Source organism: Austrofundulus limnaeus, unplaced genomic scaffold (genome assembly GCF_001266775.1).
Source record: "Austrofundulus limnaeus strain Quisiro unplaced genomic scaffold, Austrofundulus_limnaeus-1.0 Scaffold114, whole genome shotgun sequence".
NCBI classification, from domain to species: Eukaryota; Metazoa; Chordata; class Actinopteri; order Cyprinodontiformes; family Rivulidae; genus Austrofundulus; species Austrofundulus limnaeus.
Window position 1 is genome coordinate 429,547 of NW_013952516.1, and position 16,587 is coordinate 446,133.

Genomic DNA, 16,587 nt, shown 5'->3' on the forward strand with positions numbered 1-16,587 from the left:
AAGTTGGGCTTGGGACCCAATTATGGGTCATGAAGCACCTTGGATAATCTCCAGAAATCAATTTAAAGGGTAATAAAATAATTGCTGATGCAATATTTTCCCTTTAATTATTACAAAAACACAAAATAAATATAAATAAGTTTTATATTTGTGTATAAGCTGTTTAGATTGTCAAAAAGCCTGTGTTTTTAGGGTTATTAACGAAGTTCATGTACTCAGACCAGTAATATTTGGGGTCACAAGTTTTTGCCATGGATATTTTGTGGGTCAGAAGATAAAAAGTTTGGGAACCACTKCTTTATACAACACTACTACCGTGAATGATTTCTTGACATCACCACTTGTCCAGATTCTGCACAGGTCACTCCACACCTGTTTGATGAATGATGAGCAGCTCATTGTCCTCCTCGCTGACCTGTAGAGCACACAGAGGACACCGAGTCTGTTATGAGAGATGTGCTGGTTCAGTGACACAAGGATTGTCTCAGAAAATTTCTTGATTTTTGGAGCAAAATTTATTTATTTATTTATTTATTGGTTTCTTTCAGGTGTTGACACATTCTTGAAATTACAAACACAAGATTTAAAGTTTGGTAGAGGAAAAGGTACAGTTAATGACAGAATATGCAGACTGGTTTGAGTTTACAGAAAGGCAACTGGTTACAATGAAAGGTCTGKGGAAAATTATGTCTGAACACACAGCAAATGGACCTTCACACACACTCACCCAAACTGGACAATAAGAAAAATACAGTAAGTCTCTGTAAACCTAATTACGGTGAAAAGATGACTGAATYCTCAAAAATACACTAAAGCCACAGCATGAGAAAACTGATTGGGTTAAAAACAAACACTGTTTATTTGAATCAAAACTTTCATATTGAGTTTAACTGTTAAAAATGATGCAAAACAAGTTTCTCCAAAGTAAATCTACGTTTTGGAAGYGGCACATGAATCAAAAGTCATGTCTTAAAGATAAACTTGAGGTAATACATTTTCTTGATTAAACCATTTTATATTAAAAATACTTTTGCTACATGAGATATAAAAATATATTACCACTAACCTCAATAAAGAAAACTAAACAGATGCATTCATGACTGTGACAAATTAAATCTTTTATTATTGAGGACAAATTGTTAAAACGAGGTGAGTGGAGTGCTTGAAGATGAAAGTATTTATGTGAATAAGAAGAATGGTATAAGGCCAAACATAACTCATCACATTACTAAATACACATTTTAAATTCTACCAAAAAATCTCRTTACAGATCGTATTCCTGTTGTGTTTATTGTGCTTTGGCTTTCTGCTTGAAAGGCAAAGAGACAATTCTGGGCAGAAAATAATAAAGCATATAAGACAGACAACCAGGCAGTCTTATTTTCACATTAGTTTTGTACAAAGGAGAAACAAAAAGCTAAAATCTGACATTCTAAAAACCATGTACCAGTTAAATAATGGAATGTGCTGCCAGTGAACAAGAAGACATTAAATACAAAGATGTCAAAAAAAGTTGGATTTGAGTTAAAAATAAAATCTAATTCCACGCAGAATAAACAAATTTTAATGGCTCACGTCAACAGACACTAGGCTGAAATATAAATGCAGGACTTTTGTTTCAAACCAGCAAAGACAAATCAACAAATACATGTTTTAGGAACTTCTCTGTTTTACATTCAGCAGCAGGTAAAAAGGCAATACTGACAAAAATTGTTAGAAATTACAAAAAAAATCATCCAATCAGCATCCATCTGTAATTTTGACACACATTCTAATAAATGTTTAAAAATATATATTTCTGAACCAGCATACACACACAGCTGCTCAGGCAGTACACAACACAACAAGGCCCAAACGACTTCACTGTGTCTCGGTATCAAAACTCCACCAAAGCTGAGGTAGGGTTACACCATTACCTGCACTTYAACAAGACTAAGAGGAAAGGCATTAATCATCAAACACACCCTTGTCACAAAGCACTGGAGTGAGAGGATCAGTTCGTCTTAGATGGAGCAGATTTCATTAAGGCTATGAGTGAGGGATCAGTATGTCACAATGATGTCAGAGCTGCAGAAAGACATCATCCTATGTGACGAGACAGCTAAAGTCTTCTACACCACGCRATTTAACCGGCTCTGAASGGAAAAGAAGAAGCTGCTTTAGAGGCAATGTGTGAGTAACACACAGAAGAGTCTGAATCAACAGCAGTTCTGCATGAAGAGACTCAGCTGGGCTCGTAGTGACATCCTGATGCCACAGTGAAACGTCTGCATGACAGACCGGATCTTAGTTTTCTTCTGTTTGTTATATTTTGGTCAATAAAATATATGCTTTTTTTTTTTTTTTTTTTAAACTGAATCAATGTGCAAATACTTTTCAACAAGAAAAACTGTTACTGCAGAGGAACCAGATCTGCATGAGTGAAGCTCAGCAAAGTCACGGCAATATTAGAAAACGTGCTAAACTAGAAAAATTGAGAAAAAGAAAAACTTTTTGGAAGTATTTTTTTCCCTAAAAAGGTTTAGTAAATGTTATTTAGCTTTTTAAGTTTTTCATAAGAAATCCCATAAAGTCCAAACAAAGTTTTCTATATAAAGGTTTAACCGAAGCAAACTGAAAGGAGCTTCTTTTTTTGTATTGTTACCATTTAATACTAAAGTAATCCATCTTCTTTTGACAGATGTTGCATTCAGAGGTCAAAGCTCTCCGTTTTAATGACCTTCATTCTTCCCAGTGTATTAATTCCACAGCGTTTCAAAATGTTCTGCACTGAAGCATCCTGATCCTGGTAAAAAAATATACTCTGTTACATGAAACTGCAATAAGAAACACTGTCCAACTGGGTCTGTTCAGGAAACCTCTGGGAGGTGATTGTGCTTCAGTTGAGGGTTTCTGTAACTCACCATATCATTTATTCACATAACTTAAAATAATAATAATATATATAAGTGACATCCCTGAAATTAGTCTTCATAACCAAAAGGACCCTGCTGGCTTGTTTTCTTCTGTTTTCCAGCTGTTGGTATTATTAGATAGTCTCTTCAAAGTAAGCCATCCTGTTCAAAGCTGGAAGGCAGCAGAGAGAAGGAAAACGGGCAAAACTTGACTCCTGTCCCACTGTAGAATTTATTTTGAAACTCCACCCTGGGGGAAAAAAAAGAAGCGGCTGTTAGAAACGTAAAAATACTGATAACTCAAAGAGAGTCACAAAAGAACTCACCAGTGCAGCCGAAGGGCATGAAGGAAAGCAGAGAGTCCCTCCATAACCAGGAGGATGGACACGGTGAGAATGGCAAAAAGCACAAACACYGGGATCAGAAATAAAACCCCAAGTGTGGTGTCCATTCGTAGACCCACCCTCATCACCATGGCCCACAGGACCTCCGATAGCTCTGAAACCATTAGCAGGTGGGGAAAAGTGTCAATTTTAATTTATGGAAATATAATACACAATGGTACAAAAGTATAAACCCCTCACAATGCTTGACATGCAGTATTTACAAAACCAAAAGAAAGAGGAAAACATGCAACACTGGCACTTTGAGTTTTTTTTTTTTTCTGTTTCTGTTTAAGGAACATAATAAAGGAGCTTGTGTCTAATTGTGGACGGTTATACTCACGAGCRTGTGCCAAGCTCAGAGCCCAGAGCCTCAGATACGACGCTGTGTTTGAGATGCAGCCCAGGCAGTACTCTATAGTGTGAATGGATTGATGAAGAAACTCGTCTGCAAAGTTAAACTGCACCAACAGGAAGATTCATCAGAAACAAATAACAACAACAACAACAACAACAATAATAACTACGGCTGCTGATAAAGAACGTGAGAATCGAACAGCAAAGGTCTAAACTCTTCACTGGTCTGACCTCCTCTGAGAGGTGTTCTCTGCTGCCGGAGAACTCGCTGTGGCTGCTGCCCTCCTCATCATCATGAGTCCTCAGCAGGCAGAGCTCCTCATCACTGTTTCTTCTCACGCGCTCATATCCCTGAGAATACAAACACAGGCTTGGTCTATTTCCATATTTAAAATCATTGCTTTGGTGTTTTGAGACAGATGAGGCAGCTAATAGTTATTTATATTTTTAAAGCATGTTAAATTGAACAGCGTGAACTAATGAGCCTAAAATGGGTCTGAATCTCACTGATTTATTAAAGTTTGCATCAGCTTTGCTTTAATAATTAAAGCTTTAAAACACAAACTATAGATCTGCCATGTTTAAAATCTCACCCTGTACATTCCCAGGTGGTGACTTCTGTTCTGAAGCCAGTAAAGGTAAAGTGGTTTCCCCAGGAGTAACACAGGTACTGAAAGAACAGCAATGACCACCAGAAATACCTGCAGGCCAGTCTGCAACAACAACAAACACCAATAAATGTTGTACAAGTAAAACCAAACCAAACTAGATCAGTTCTGAAAACAGCACGGAGCTGCTGACCTGTCCTGGGTAGAGGCGCTTCTTTTCAGGACAGTGCTTTTCATCACCTGGCTGTTCATCACCTTGCATGAGGAACATGTTTATGAAGTGAATGAGAATGCTGGGAGCACAACTGGAGTCGTTTGCAGTGTAGGCCAACCACTTGTAGAAAATCATGAACACCAAGTAGCCAAACAGACACAACAGGAACACCAGTTCAGGCAGGAATACCAAGTAGAGATTGTACTTCTTCCGAAAGTATCTATTGTTAATCGACAAAGAAAAAGGCAAATAATTAAAAATGAAAAAAGTGGACATTTAGGCTTTTCCAAAATTTTAAATAGAACTAAAAATAACACTTACGTGTGATTAAAAGTGCTGAGGATCACTCCAAAGCTCATATGTATGATGCCCAAAATCACAGACATCTTCATCTTATAGGAGTTGAGGAATGTGAGGCGGTTGGAAGCCAAGTTCCAAATCTTTACAACAGAAGAATGACAAATTACTTAAATCTCAAAATGTTATCAGAGCCACAGAAATAACAACCAGCTGTGTTTGCCAAATAGTAAGAAGTTAGGTTTTTTTTTTCTATTCTTCTTTCAAACAGCTAATCTTTTTCTGAATGAAGATCTAATTGTTGACATAAAGTGACATGATGCCTTTTAAAGCTTCTGTGTACGATGTGGTTCTTTAAATCACCCAGAAAACTTTCTACACAATAATGTCTTTTAAAACTCCACTCACCGGATCGATTCCTAGAGGGTACGGTCCATGAAAAACTCCAGTAATGTTTGGATCCAGAGTGAGAAAACTATTCCCAAGAACGTCATTTTTCCTTTAAGATATAAATAAAAACAAGTCCGTGTTAGAAGTTTATGAAATCAACAAAAGATCAACAAACACCTGACATGCTGCTGACATTTTAAAACACAATTAATTACTTGTCATTCGATACTCACGTCCACACTTTAGCATCATACATGGCCTTCACGCTCCACCCAGACCCGAAAATATTAAGGGACTTGGAGAAACAGTCGTTGTAAATGAGCCCAGTGTAGATGGAGAACAGGCCCATCATCAGAATTATATAACGCCCCTCGAAGAACGTGTTCCAAATCTGCACGCACACGTCAAACACACAGTTGTACTGAACGCCACTGTTGATTAGTTACAAYAAAATGAGCTTTAATATAGAGCTATGCCACGCACCTCATTCCTGGTGTTTTTAAGTTTGCGGTTGTTTTCATACAGAACCATCCAGGAGGCAAACAGAGCCATGAGAACTCCGTGACCRAGGTCTCCGAACATCACAGCAAACAGGAACGGGAATGTTATGATTGTAAACGGAGCTGAAAATGACAGGAGAGAGTTTCAAATATATTGCTAAGATGTTGAGTTTAAAATATTAAAAACAGGGATGACACTACATTTTCACAGAATACAAACAATTAGTTTACATTTTTTCACTCTATAATTTGTGAACTGGTGATATTACACTTGTTGATGAATCATTTTTTTGTTTTTGGAATTTTATTTGGGGATGAATAAAATAAACAAAGAAACTCACCAGGGTTTACCTCCCTGTAGGAACACACTCCATAGGCATCTACAATGTTCTGGAAGCCAGAGGTAAACTTGTTGGTTCTAATAAGGGTGGGGGGAGTGTCGGTGGTGGGAATACGGTTGACAAAAGAGGGAACCGTCGCACCACTCTTTCTCTGAAATAATGTGAAAACTTTAGATTAGGATTAAATAAAAATACAAAAAGAGCAATGTGCTTTCTGGTTCGGTCATCTTAGAATAAAACTCCTTAGAAACACTACATATAAGAACAATACAAGCAGAATATGAGGAGGAATTTGTAAAAGGTTTCCTCACCGATCCGTCTTCCAGGGCTCTGCGCAGCTTAGGAATGTCATTAACAGGACACCACACCTCCGCAATCAGGCACTTGTTGGTCACGTCAAAACTGCACAGGTTCAGAATGTAGTATATGGCCTTCATTTTCTTGACCTGGATGACCCAGGTGTAGACCGACTCTGAGGCCCTGATCAAGACCTGTTTCAGGTAATCCTCTGTCCTATGAAGCACCTGGACGCAGTGACAGGTACACAGAATGTGACATTTACCAACTTCTCTGTTTAATAATTCAACATTACAGAAAACATGCATTTGCATCATGAATGAGAGGCTCGTGTAGATGTTTATGTTTGTAGGAGGAATACAAAAAGGAAACCAGACAAAAACAGTTTTTTAAGAAAGGCAGAGAGATAAAGAAAAGACCTTATAACATTCAGTTCAGGTCTCCTGTTGATCATGTGCTACAACTTTGTTTCAGTCACAGCAGGTTTTAAAAAAAATACCACATGACTCATAGTAAAAACAATGCTCACTGAGAAACTCATCTGAGAATATCAGACTTAAATTTGTTCTTTCAGAATAAAAGAACAGATGAAACGAGAACACTTACTGCAGGGCATGTATTCATTGGTTTTCATGTCATAAATCAAGTTTAAAACAATCTAGTGAGCTTTATTTCCTAGAGATTAGAAACATGCATATTTATTTTTTGAAATATATTAAACCTACTGTGTGCAGATCCTGAATGCGAGTTCTTAATCCTTCCACAACATCGTTCCTCTCATCGTTGCTACTGGGGTATGGATACAAGTGGCAGTGGTAGCTRCAGAGGAAAATRGTATTCTTTTAAAAATGTCAATAAAGTTACAATTTTCTCTAGCTGTAACATTTAAAATTAAAATAAAAAGAACCAGATGTCAGCCTGTAGTGTTTTTGTGTTTAATACTTACCAATCACAGATCTTTTTCACTTTCTGACCAATTTGRTCTCCCCAGTAAGATATCAGGAAGACCACACATTTCACAGGCTCACCCTGCAGGTAAAAAAACATGTTTTTAAGTGTTGCATTTAAAAGATTTACTGTTGCTGATAAAAGCAGGATCTTGAGAAGCTAAGTTACTTGTGACTTTCTTCCCCGTTAATGGGGAAAAAAGGTGACAGTCCATTCATCAGTAAATATTAAATCTGCTTATAGAATTTTCTAGCAGTAAAAGCATGAGTGAGTTATTAGTCATCCGCTGCAGCCCTACGTTGGTTGATAATCTGAATAGTGATGTTTGTCTCAATAAGTAAGATACAGGAGCTCATTACAGAAGTATTTTTTTAAGTTAGTTCAAATTTATTTCTAACATGTATGAAAAACAAAAATATAACAAAATTAAACATGTTTTAAAAGACACATCTGTCATTTAYATTTTAAATACTGTAAACTTTGTGCAAAGTGTTTTCCTTTGTGTTGTTATAACCATCATTACAGCTGTGCTTTTAATTTTCAGCTCAAAGGGACTGTTTTGAGAAAAGGTCTTTTTTATGTAATCCGATAACATTTGTGTCCTCCATTAAAAATTTAAAAATTAAAAAAGATCATGTGTTAAAAAGCTCATCATGAGAAAATCAGCCATCAACATTTATGCTGYGAATCTGAAGAGGCTCCACGTGGAGCTTCAGAAGGGTGACGTCTGTCCTGCAAAAAGCTGTTCAGAACCAGTCTTGATTACTCACACAGACCGGTTTGGGTTACAATTGTTTTTGTTCTGAAGAACTAACAWAATAAAAGCTTTTGTGAGCTATAGAAACTCCATGCTGAGTTCAGGTTRCTTGTGTCCAGACGCAGGTATCCGTGGCCCAGATGTGAGACTAACAGACAAAAACTGCAATAATTAGACTTCTTCACAGTGATTTTTTTTTTACTGTTAATTTAGTGTTTTTATGTCTTGTCTAGTATGTTCATGTCTACTGACTGAAACAAAGCTCATCAGGATAATAAATACTCTTGAACATAATACAAGCTAAGAGGAGAAGCAATTAATTCTCTTTGCCCACCAACACATTCACTATCAACATTTGATTGTTCTTTCTCCTGCTTCTCTTCTGTCCAAATGTTATTATCACTTTGCATTGCAGAGAAAATGTGACACAAGTAAAACTGAATCAACTTGGGTACAAAGTTTCTTAGTGAGCTGTGAGTAACTTACTGTTTCAGGATTTTCTAGATACTCTTCAACTTCAGCATAACTGAGGATGGTGTAACCTTTGCACACTCTCCAAAGCATTCTCTCAAAGGCCTCAATTTTTGCTCTTTGAATCAGCCCAGAAAGGAATCTAAACAAAAATAAATGAAGGTTACCATGTGTGTCAAACAAGGCCATACAACTTTTAGATTTTAAATACCACAAATATAAAAAGCACATGAACGCTATTTTTTAAAATGTTAAGTAGATTTAAAAAAAGCAAAACTGCACAGTTAGATCACAGAGAATATTTTAACTGATGAGTAAATTATTAACATTTWCACTTGAGTAATTAACCCCGTTACATTTTTTTCACTGATATTCCTGTGAAATTAACAAATTCTGAAAAAGTACAAATATTTATACTAGTTGTCTGCATTCAGTCAACACAGAAACATCAAGCCAGATTGAAAATACAGAAAACAGTCATCTGTGGTTTAGATACTTTTTGTTGCAATGAGGCAGAGTTGAGAAGGTAGATACAAAAGACTTAGGAATCAGAGCCTGTCATTTTTTAAACAATAAGAATTTTGTTATTTTCTCCCCATCAGTAAACCGTTTCAGCAAAAGAAGCACATTTTTGCTAAAAAAAAAAAGTCTGTAAAAATGTAGAAAAAMAATTCAAATATTAAATCTCACCAGTCTAAAACTTTACACTCACCGTATGCCCACATTAATATACAAAACATTTTCTACAATTCATTGAGACAAATATAGATTAATTTGAACTTCTTGTCCTGACAAACAAGATGTGTTGCTGATTTTATGCCGTCCTTTATGGTTATTGAACAGAAGCTAAAAATGGCACTTTAATGAAATATCTCAGTCTGTAGAAAGTGAATTAACTGCTTTAGTGCAGGAAACGGCATTGGTGCAGCTCTTACCCCAGTTTAGCTCCGAGCCTCTGCATGCTGCTGTAGTCCATCCTTGTGTCTTTTTCTAGAAAAGGGAACTCCTCGTACTGCACTTGCTGTGGTTCTCTCTGATATTAAAGAAAGAGGCAGYGAAGTTAAGAAAAAGTCTTGTTACTGTAGGGTTAAAAATAAAGCCTTTATTATGAGTTAAGCTGAATTCGACACCTCAGCAGCTCTCTGTACAAAGTTGCGGGTGACGCGGAGCATGTGGGTGTACTCCTTCAGCTCCAGCAGATTCTTCTGTAGCTTTTCTTTGTTTCTGGTGACTTCACCCAACTCAACCTCAAGTCTCTGCAGCTGTTCCTGTGAAGACATGTTTATGCATGCATGGTCAAATACAAGACACCAATAATAATAGTAATAATCAGCAAATAAACTCACCATGATAGGCATGACATGCTTAGGTGAAGGAGCCACAGGACTCATATCTCTTTCTGGTAGAGGAATATCCGCTTTCTTGATTTCTCGGAGAAGGTATCCTAACAGAAATGTTAAAAATAAAATGTTTATGACACAAAATCAGTTAAGAAAAATTTGAAACTTTTACAAACCATGAGTGTCCTTTGAAAAACCTTTGCATGAAACCCAAGACTCTGCATTTTCCCCCTTAATCTAATATCTCAGGGGGTTAAAACAGCCCAATGGCAGCTATTTATTCAACCAAATTTACAACCACCTGACATCTCTCATGACTGAAGGGCTACTGGTCACTTAATTATTCTGCGAGAACATCCACTGTGGCGTCGTGTTTTCCTGATTTTGTTTCCACAGTCGACTCAACGCTTTTTTGAACGTTGTGAGCTGAGAAGGATTCTGTTTTCCACCCAGAAGCACAAAACTATTTTTGAACTTGGTGACCAGACGACGGCGTATACTCACCGAGGATCCTCTCCATTTCTTCACATTTTTTGATCTCACTAACGTATTTTCGCTGGAATGCGTTCACGTTGGGATTGAGCTGAAACAGGCACAAAATTATTAACAATTTTATACTTTCGCTGCTGTGAAAAAATGTAAAACACACTGATGCATTCAATTATTCCCTCAACAAACCATAACTACACAGTTGCTGTACTTTCATGTTATTACTCATGATTTTGGTTATTTGTCATTTCTGTATAACCGTGGTGCTGTTTTGTTCTTATATCTCAATTTTATTGACRTCTGAAACTTATTATTTTTGACGAATAAAGTACTTTTAATTACACTACTATTGTTGTTAAGCACATTTGCAGAATATATATACAGAAATATATAAATTTCTAATGTAAGTTACTAAAAAATGATCAGTTCTGATGGTGTGAACACTTGAAAAGTTGAAGGTAAACTTTACCACTTCACATGCCAAACTCAAAAACAATCTTAAACTAAACCAAGACTGAGTTCACAGTGAAACTAAGTAGAACTAAGCGACTTACGTCTCTGAACTCCACCAGGCCCAGTTCTCCCAGTTCACTGATGCAGTCGTATGCCGACCCTGACTGCAGGAACAGCTGGGCCAGACACATCTCTTCACCGCGAAACAGAGAGCCCATCCTGGCAGCTGGCTCGATAGTTCCCCCGTGCCAACAATAGCAAACAACCAGGGGACGCGTCTATGAGGTACAGGTCTTCAGTCAAGCTCTTTCTTCAAATTCCACGACTCGTCTCATGTGACAAAGCAATATTTAACTTGCAAATGCTAAATTAACAGACCTTACGACGCAACAGCAGAGCAGAGRCTGTTCCTGTTAGCGAGCTAATTGGTTAGCCAGGTAAGTCGTCTTCCGGTTTCTTGGATTACAGTTCGTTTTCTCAAAGTTTATTTCGATAACATATCCTCACATCCTATATCTTACAAGTGTTCCGACCGGTCTTCTCATATTTTAGTCAAGTTCTGGACATAGGCTGGCCATGTCCTTAACTGTCTCCACGTCACTTTTGCAGAGTACGATCAACTTCCACACAAGAACCTTTCGACCAATCACGGCCGACTTCAGGAGTCTGCGCAGTGCGGCGCGAACCACTTTCTGTGGGGTTTTAAACCCTCTGCATTGTCTGAAGGTGAACGCACACCTGAGACAGAAGTTTATTCACTTTTTGTTTTTAATGAGAAGAAGTCAACAAAATTGAGACATAAGTAGATGATTTATGCAGAAATTATTTGTTCTTGCTTTGCGTGTCTATCAAAAATTGACCACCAAGTGCTATGTCAAAATGCACCATACAATAGAAGTGTATTATAAAAGGATTGATTAAAACCAACATTTAAAATGCCAACTTCTTTACAGACATTTGGAATGTGGTACATGTATTTAGTATTGTGGTGATTGTCATCACTTACATAAGGTCTATTTACTCTAAAAAAAAAAGAGTCAGCTTATGTCTGGATTATTAAACTAGATTACCGGATGGAGACAAAAGTTGAAAACCTAGAATTTATCGATAAATGAAAAACAATTTTAGCTCTCWTTAAAGAAAAATGACTTTAGATGTACAGAACCTCGGCGATTTGACTAAAACTCTAGATTAGCTATATAGTGACATCAAATAYAGAGAAATAATTACTTTCATCTTTAAATTAGCTGCAGTGATGCAGCTATATCAATGCAGTACACAAAAGAGCATGGCTACTGCACAAGAAGCTTATCATTTAAAAATAATGAGCTCATAATACCATTTACAAGACTTAGTAKAAAAATATTTTTATTACAAACTATAGCAATATTACAACAACTGTTAACATTTACAAAATCACCAACATTTCAAAACTATAAAACTGTGAGCCACATTCAATGAAAAAACGTGTTGAAACATTTCACACTGAAATCATATTTTAGCACCTTACTCTCTCTTTATCTCTTTATATTTTAAAACATATTGAAGTAGTTTTAGAGAGCAGCGTTGTGCCATGCCTGTCTGATTTGTCTCCAAGGAGTTCCAAGGATCGAGGCAGCAATGAACATGAAAACCAGGATCAGTCCTTTAGCCAGCGACTGAGAATAAGGCTCACCTGTGAAAGATACAATGAAATAAGTCATCATGGTACTGTCATTATTTTTTGTTTTGCTAGATTATTAATAACCCAGATTTAGCCACAATAAACTGTTTATATTCCACACTTATAAGACTTTATATACAAAGTCATTGGACATGTTTATTATTCACATAGATGCTCATATGGCACTTCCATATTTCACTACATGATTAAAAAAAGAAAGGTGTAAACCTCCGTATAAACTTTTTCAGATAAGTCAAATCCTTACCTGTGTAATATCTAGTGAACGGAAAGGCGAGCTCAGGCCAACACACATCGTTCCTGTTACAGTCGTATTCAGTGAAGTTGATCCGAAACCTAGAAAGAAAATTAAAATCGCTCTGCGTTAGCAGATGTGTTTATGTGACTTGTGCTAAAAGCTGTCTTAAATGTTCCGGCACCTGTTTTTGGGTGGTCCTGTGTTGACGAGAATGTCAGTAAATGTGACTGTGGATGTGACGGGGAACAACTGTGACTCTGCGAGGTTGTCACAGGAAGAAACATCACCCCCTCCACAACTCAGTGACCAAGCAGACAGACTGTAACTGAAAATAAACAGAGTTGATATATTTCTAAGCATGACTTCTAAAAAATAAGTCATTTGAAGCACTAAAAGGAATTAGGCTATTTAGTAACTTTAATCAACCATCAGCTTCTCGGTGAAAAACAGGGAAATCTGTGTTGTCACGTGATACACACCTGACTTCTAAAGCATGGATTTCTTTCTGCGGTACGCCGTCTATCAGGCCAGCGGTTAGAGTCCAAACTTGGATATGCTGGTGAGATGGAATACCACTGCATGCACTAGACACGTCTCCCACAGCTGTACTTGAGTTCAGTGTCACGACTGGATTTGTTGTGAAAGACATTTAGTTACAAGGATAAAACTGTCATGTTTATTCTCAAGCGAAAACAACAAAAGTACTAACTTTAAAAAGAAGAAATTGCTTCTTTGCGTGGTCTACTCACAGCTTATGTTGACCCAGTCTGTCCAAGTTAAAAGATCGGGGTTTCCGTGTTTTGCTACATATGTAGCAGCTGTCAGAGCGTCCTGCATATTAGCAACCGTTTCTCTGAAAGAAAGAAAAATATTATTCCACAGCTCACATGTCAAAAACAACACACGGTGTGGTTTACAGCATATAATCTGAAGCTCTTATACTGAGCTGCTGACCTGAGGAGATCACACTGAGTCAGATCCTGCTGACTGACAGCTAGCAGGCACCCTGAGGTTGAATTTTCCCCGAATTGAACTGGTTTCATCCGAGCAGTGGAGCACAGTCCATCATGTACTGAAAACCAAAAACACAAGAAGACAAGTCGTCTTTTAGTTTGGATTCAAGTGTGGAACTGAAAGTTTAAGCAATGAGCCAGTAATGATGTTATTTTAAGGGTTTGACCTGGTTTCCAGATATTAATGGATGTCTTCTGCATTGCTTCTGTATTGTTGCCCACGACACCAGCAACAACAGGCCTTCCCACCTGATAACCTGCCAATTAAAATGAGTGAATTATCCTCTGGAACAGCTTTTCAGTAAGCTGTTTTCTCAGACAAAACGTCTTCACGTCCTCCTACCTGGGTTTCCTGACTTGGTCTCAGGCATAAATTCTCTGTTTAAAAACACGGCTGAATATCTTGTTGTTAAYGCCACTGTTTAAAGTAGACAAAAATACAATTTATTAACTATCACTGTAGAAACGTCAGTTTACAGGCAAGCATTATTGGCACTCACCACTTCCACTGAAGAGGATGGACCCAACAGTGCGAGTCACTGAGACACCTGTGAGGCCATTTCCTGTCCAGTAGAATTTGTAGTCCAGAGCTAAGGTCACGTTTTGACACACCAGTCCCTCAGCTTTAGATCAATAAAAGCATATTTCATCGTTAATTTAGCTGCTAGTTTAAGCTAATGTAGTAAACGTGCCATGTGTTTTAATATACACACATGTAGAGTTCACTGCTCCACTTTCAGAAATGAACAAACTCAAGTCAGAGGCCTCGACATCAGTTACAYTCACCACCACCACTCCTGGGGAATAAATAATAATTAAATTCACTCAGTATCAAAACACATCAGCACACTTCTAGGAATGGTTAAGAAGTAATACCCACCTCCCTCCCCATTCATAACTTCAGAGCTCATATCAGCTGCTTGTGTTTGTAAAGGAGCTCCAGTTGGACAGGAGCTAAGACGAGTCACACAYTCGACTTGGAAGTTTTTCAGAAACGCTGCCGGAGCCCCATTCGTGCACTGTCTGAGGAGCATCTGTAGACCAGAAGCAACCATTAGGTCTCACAAAACACTATGGAAAGTAAAATAAGAAAACAACATCAATCATAAAACTAACCTGAGGAATAGAGAAGTACTGGCCATTTTTCAGAATAATTGGACTTCCTTGAACATAAAGACTAACTGGCCCCGGGGCTGACAGTACAGGAGCTTGGTAAGAAGGACCAGGACTAGATGCACTGAAATGATTAAATCACAAAGATGTATAATGACAAGAAAAAAAACTCAATAMACGATGTGATYATAAACAGKTTTAAAATGTTTTTTTTCTCACATTGTGTCTCCTTGGTAAAAGTAACCAAGATAAGGGTTGTTTTCAGGTGGAGAATTGACACATAAAAATGGAAACCAGTCTGAAGTCTTTTCAGAGGATTGTACGGAGCACTGATAATCCGGAGCAGGAGACACCTGTCCACCAAACGGTCCTGGCAGACATTGAGATACAAATAGCTTCAAATCATCACTGGAACAGTCCTATGGCCAGTGAAACAAAAACATTTGGATTCACGTGTTACTGAATACTCATATTAAATTACCATATAACAAATACACATGATAAATACCTGATCACAGCAGCATCGTATGTCACAAACTCTGAATGTCAGGTCACAGGGACAAACACCCAGCGGTTGGTACACTTGGTTTGGAATGATTGTTTTGTTATCTGAAAGGAATAGATGATTCACATTAAAATCTGCTCACATTACATGATCATAAGACAAACTTTTTATTTTGGATTTACCGGATCCGGCATTAGCAGGGAACAACTGGGCATGAATGGAGGTCTGGATCAGCAGCGATGCCTGGGGTGTGCTGCCAACGCAGGCAGACAACTGGAGGGTTTCCAGGACACACAGAGACTTCAGACAGCAGTCACTGTTTGTGTCATTCACAGCACACAAGCGCAGACTTTGATTCAATTTCAGATTCACTCGTAATGCAGTCTGAGGGACGAGACAACATTGTTTTAGAAAATATGCAGTTTTATTCCTGACTTAAGCATTGCTTTAATATTAGTCAAACAGATCTCTTACATTTCCTAGCTGCTCTGTTGTGAGCACCCATCGTGTTGCTTCTTCTGCACATGATGGGGATCCAAGGCTCTCTGAAGAAGATAACATTTAATCTATTCAAAATCACAATGAAGACACACATCTACCTAGTCCTTTCTGAGTCGGCACAAAGGTGCTCCAGTGGAGAATTTGCAGAGTTTGTTTTTATCTTTTTACCTGTTGTGTTGGATGGAGAAACTGTCCTCAGGTTCAGTGAAACAGCCGAGGTGTTCCCCAGTAAATATGCGGTGACCGCAGGTCCAGTAGCAGTGAGAGAGGACGGCTGGAAAACTAATAAAGAAAAACAGTTATCATTTCTGGTTTAGGCCTGCTCACGTTAGTTACATGAAATGAGAGGAAGGATAGCACGTTAGCTTGAAAGCTAAAAAGTGCAGTAAACCACGTCTATTTTATTAAAAGATACATAATAACGTGTAAAATAAATCTTACCGAGTGTGTTTTGAGAGAGAGTCGAAGAAACTAGAAGCAGTACAGATATGATGTGATGTGAAATAGACAGAGAAAAGATAACATCGCCCCCTTTAGCCATTTGTTGTTGACTACAGATTCGACATCTTTGTAAACGATTTGCGACGTTATAGCAAACGCAGCGCTCGACCAATCAGCGACAAGAAAGAGTCTTTGCTTGACCAATCACAGACAAGAAAGAATCCTGCTCCGAGGAAACTGAAAAGTAGCAGCGCCCTCATGCGATCATAAAGGGTACAGGAATCACAAAGCCGCTACATTTTTACTAATACCACGTTGTTTGACGGCTTCTTCAACCGGTCTAAATAATAGCAGAA

General features: G+C 37.9%; 2 protein-coding genes across 4 annotated transcripts; both read right to left on the bottom strand.

Moving 5' to 3' along the window:
- Positions 1-1,097: 1,097 nt before the first annotated feature.
- On the bottom strand, positions 1,098-11,388 carry atp6v0a2b (ATPase H+ transporting V0 subunit a2b). 2 transcript variants are annotated; one of them, XM_014014335.1, is made up of 21 exons: positions 11,118-11,388; positions 10,841-11,017; positions 10,302-10,380; positions 9,804-9,901; positions 9,588-9,725; positions 9,393-9,490; positions 8,473-8,599; positions 7,228-7,310; positions 7,007-7,100; positions 6,296-6,508; positions 5,985-6,135; positions 5,627-5,766; positions 5,377-5,534; positions 5,162-5,252; positions 4,778-4,896; positions 4,436-4,676; positions 4,228-4,347; positions 3,866-3,985; positions 3,621-3,738; positions 3,221-3,392; positions 1,098-3,144 (listed from the first exon to the last, which is right to left on the bottom strand). In XM_014014335.1, the coding sequence occupies exons 2-21, from the start codon at positions 10,955-10,957 to the stop codon at positions 3,042-3,044; spliced, it is 2,580 nt and encodes an 859-aa protein (XP_013869789.1). In that variant the 5' UTR covers positions 10,958-11,017; positions 11,118-11,388; the 3' UTR covers positions 1,098-3,041. The 2 variants fall into 2 exon arrangements, with proteins under 2 accessions (XP_013869789.1, XP_013869788.1); XM_014014334.1 differs by having other exon boundaries at positions 10,841-11,388.
- A 692-nt stretch (positions 11,389-12,080) lies between these two features.
- On the bottom strand, positions 12,081-16,359 carry tctn2 (tectonic family member 2). 2 transcript variants are annotated; one of them, XM_014014337.1, is made up of 18 exons: positions 16,232-16,359; positions 15,959-16,072; positions 15,764-15,834; positions 15,472-15,673; positions 15,293-15,393; positions 15,004-15,203; positions 14,788-14,908; positions 14,552-14,705; positions 14,385-14,468; positions 14,172-14,294; positions 14,015-14,089; positions 13,839-13,928; positions 13,613-13,730; positions 13,408-13,511; positions 13,138-13,285; positions 12,840-12,977; positions 12,668-12,756; positions 12,081-12,414 (listed from the first exon to the last, which is right to left on the bottom strand). In XM_014014337.1, the coding sequence occupies exons 1-18, from the start codon at positions 16,329-16,331 to the stop codon at positions 12,293-12,295; spliced, it is 2,154 nt and encodes a 717-aa protein (XP_013869791.1). In that variant the 5' UTR covers positions 16,332-16,359; the 3' UTR covers positions 12,081-12,292. The 2 variants fall into 2 exon arrangements, with proteins under 2 accessions (XP_013869791.1, XP_013869790.1); XM_014014336.1 differs by having other exon boundaries at positions 12,840-12,983; positions 16,232-16,357.
- Positions 16,360-16,587: the final 228 nt, after the last annotated feature.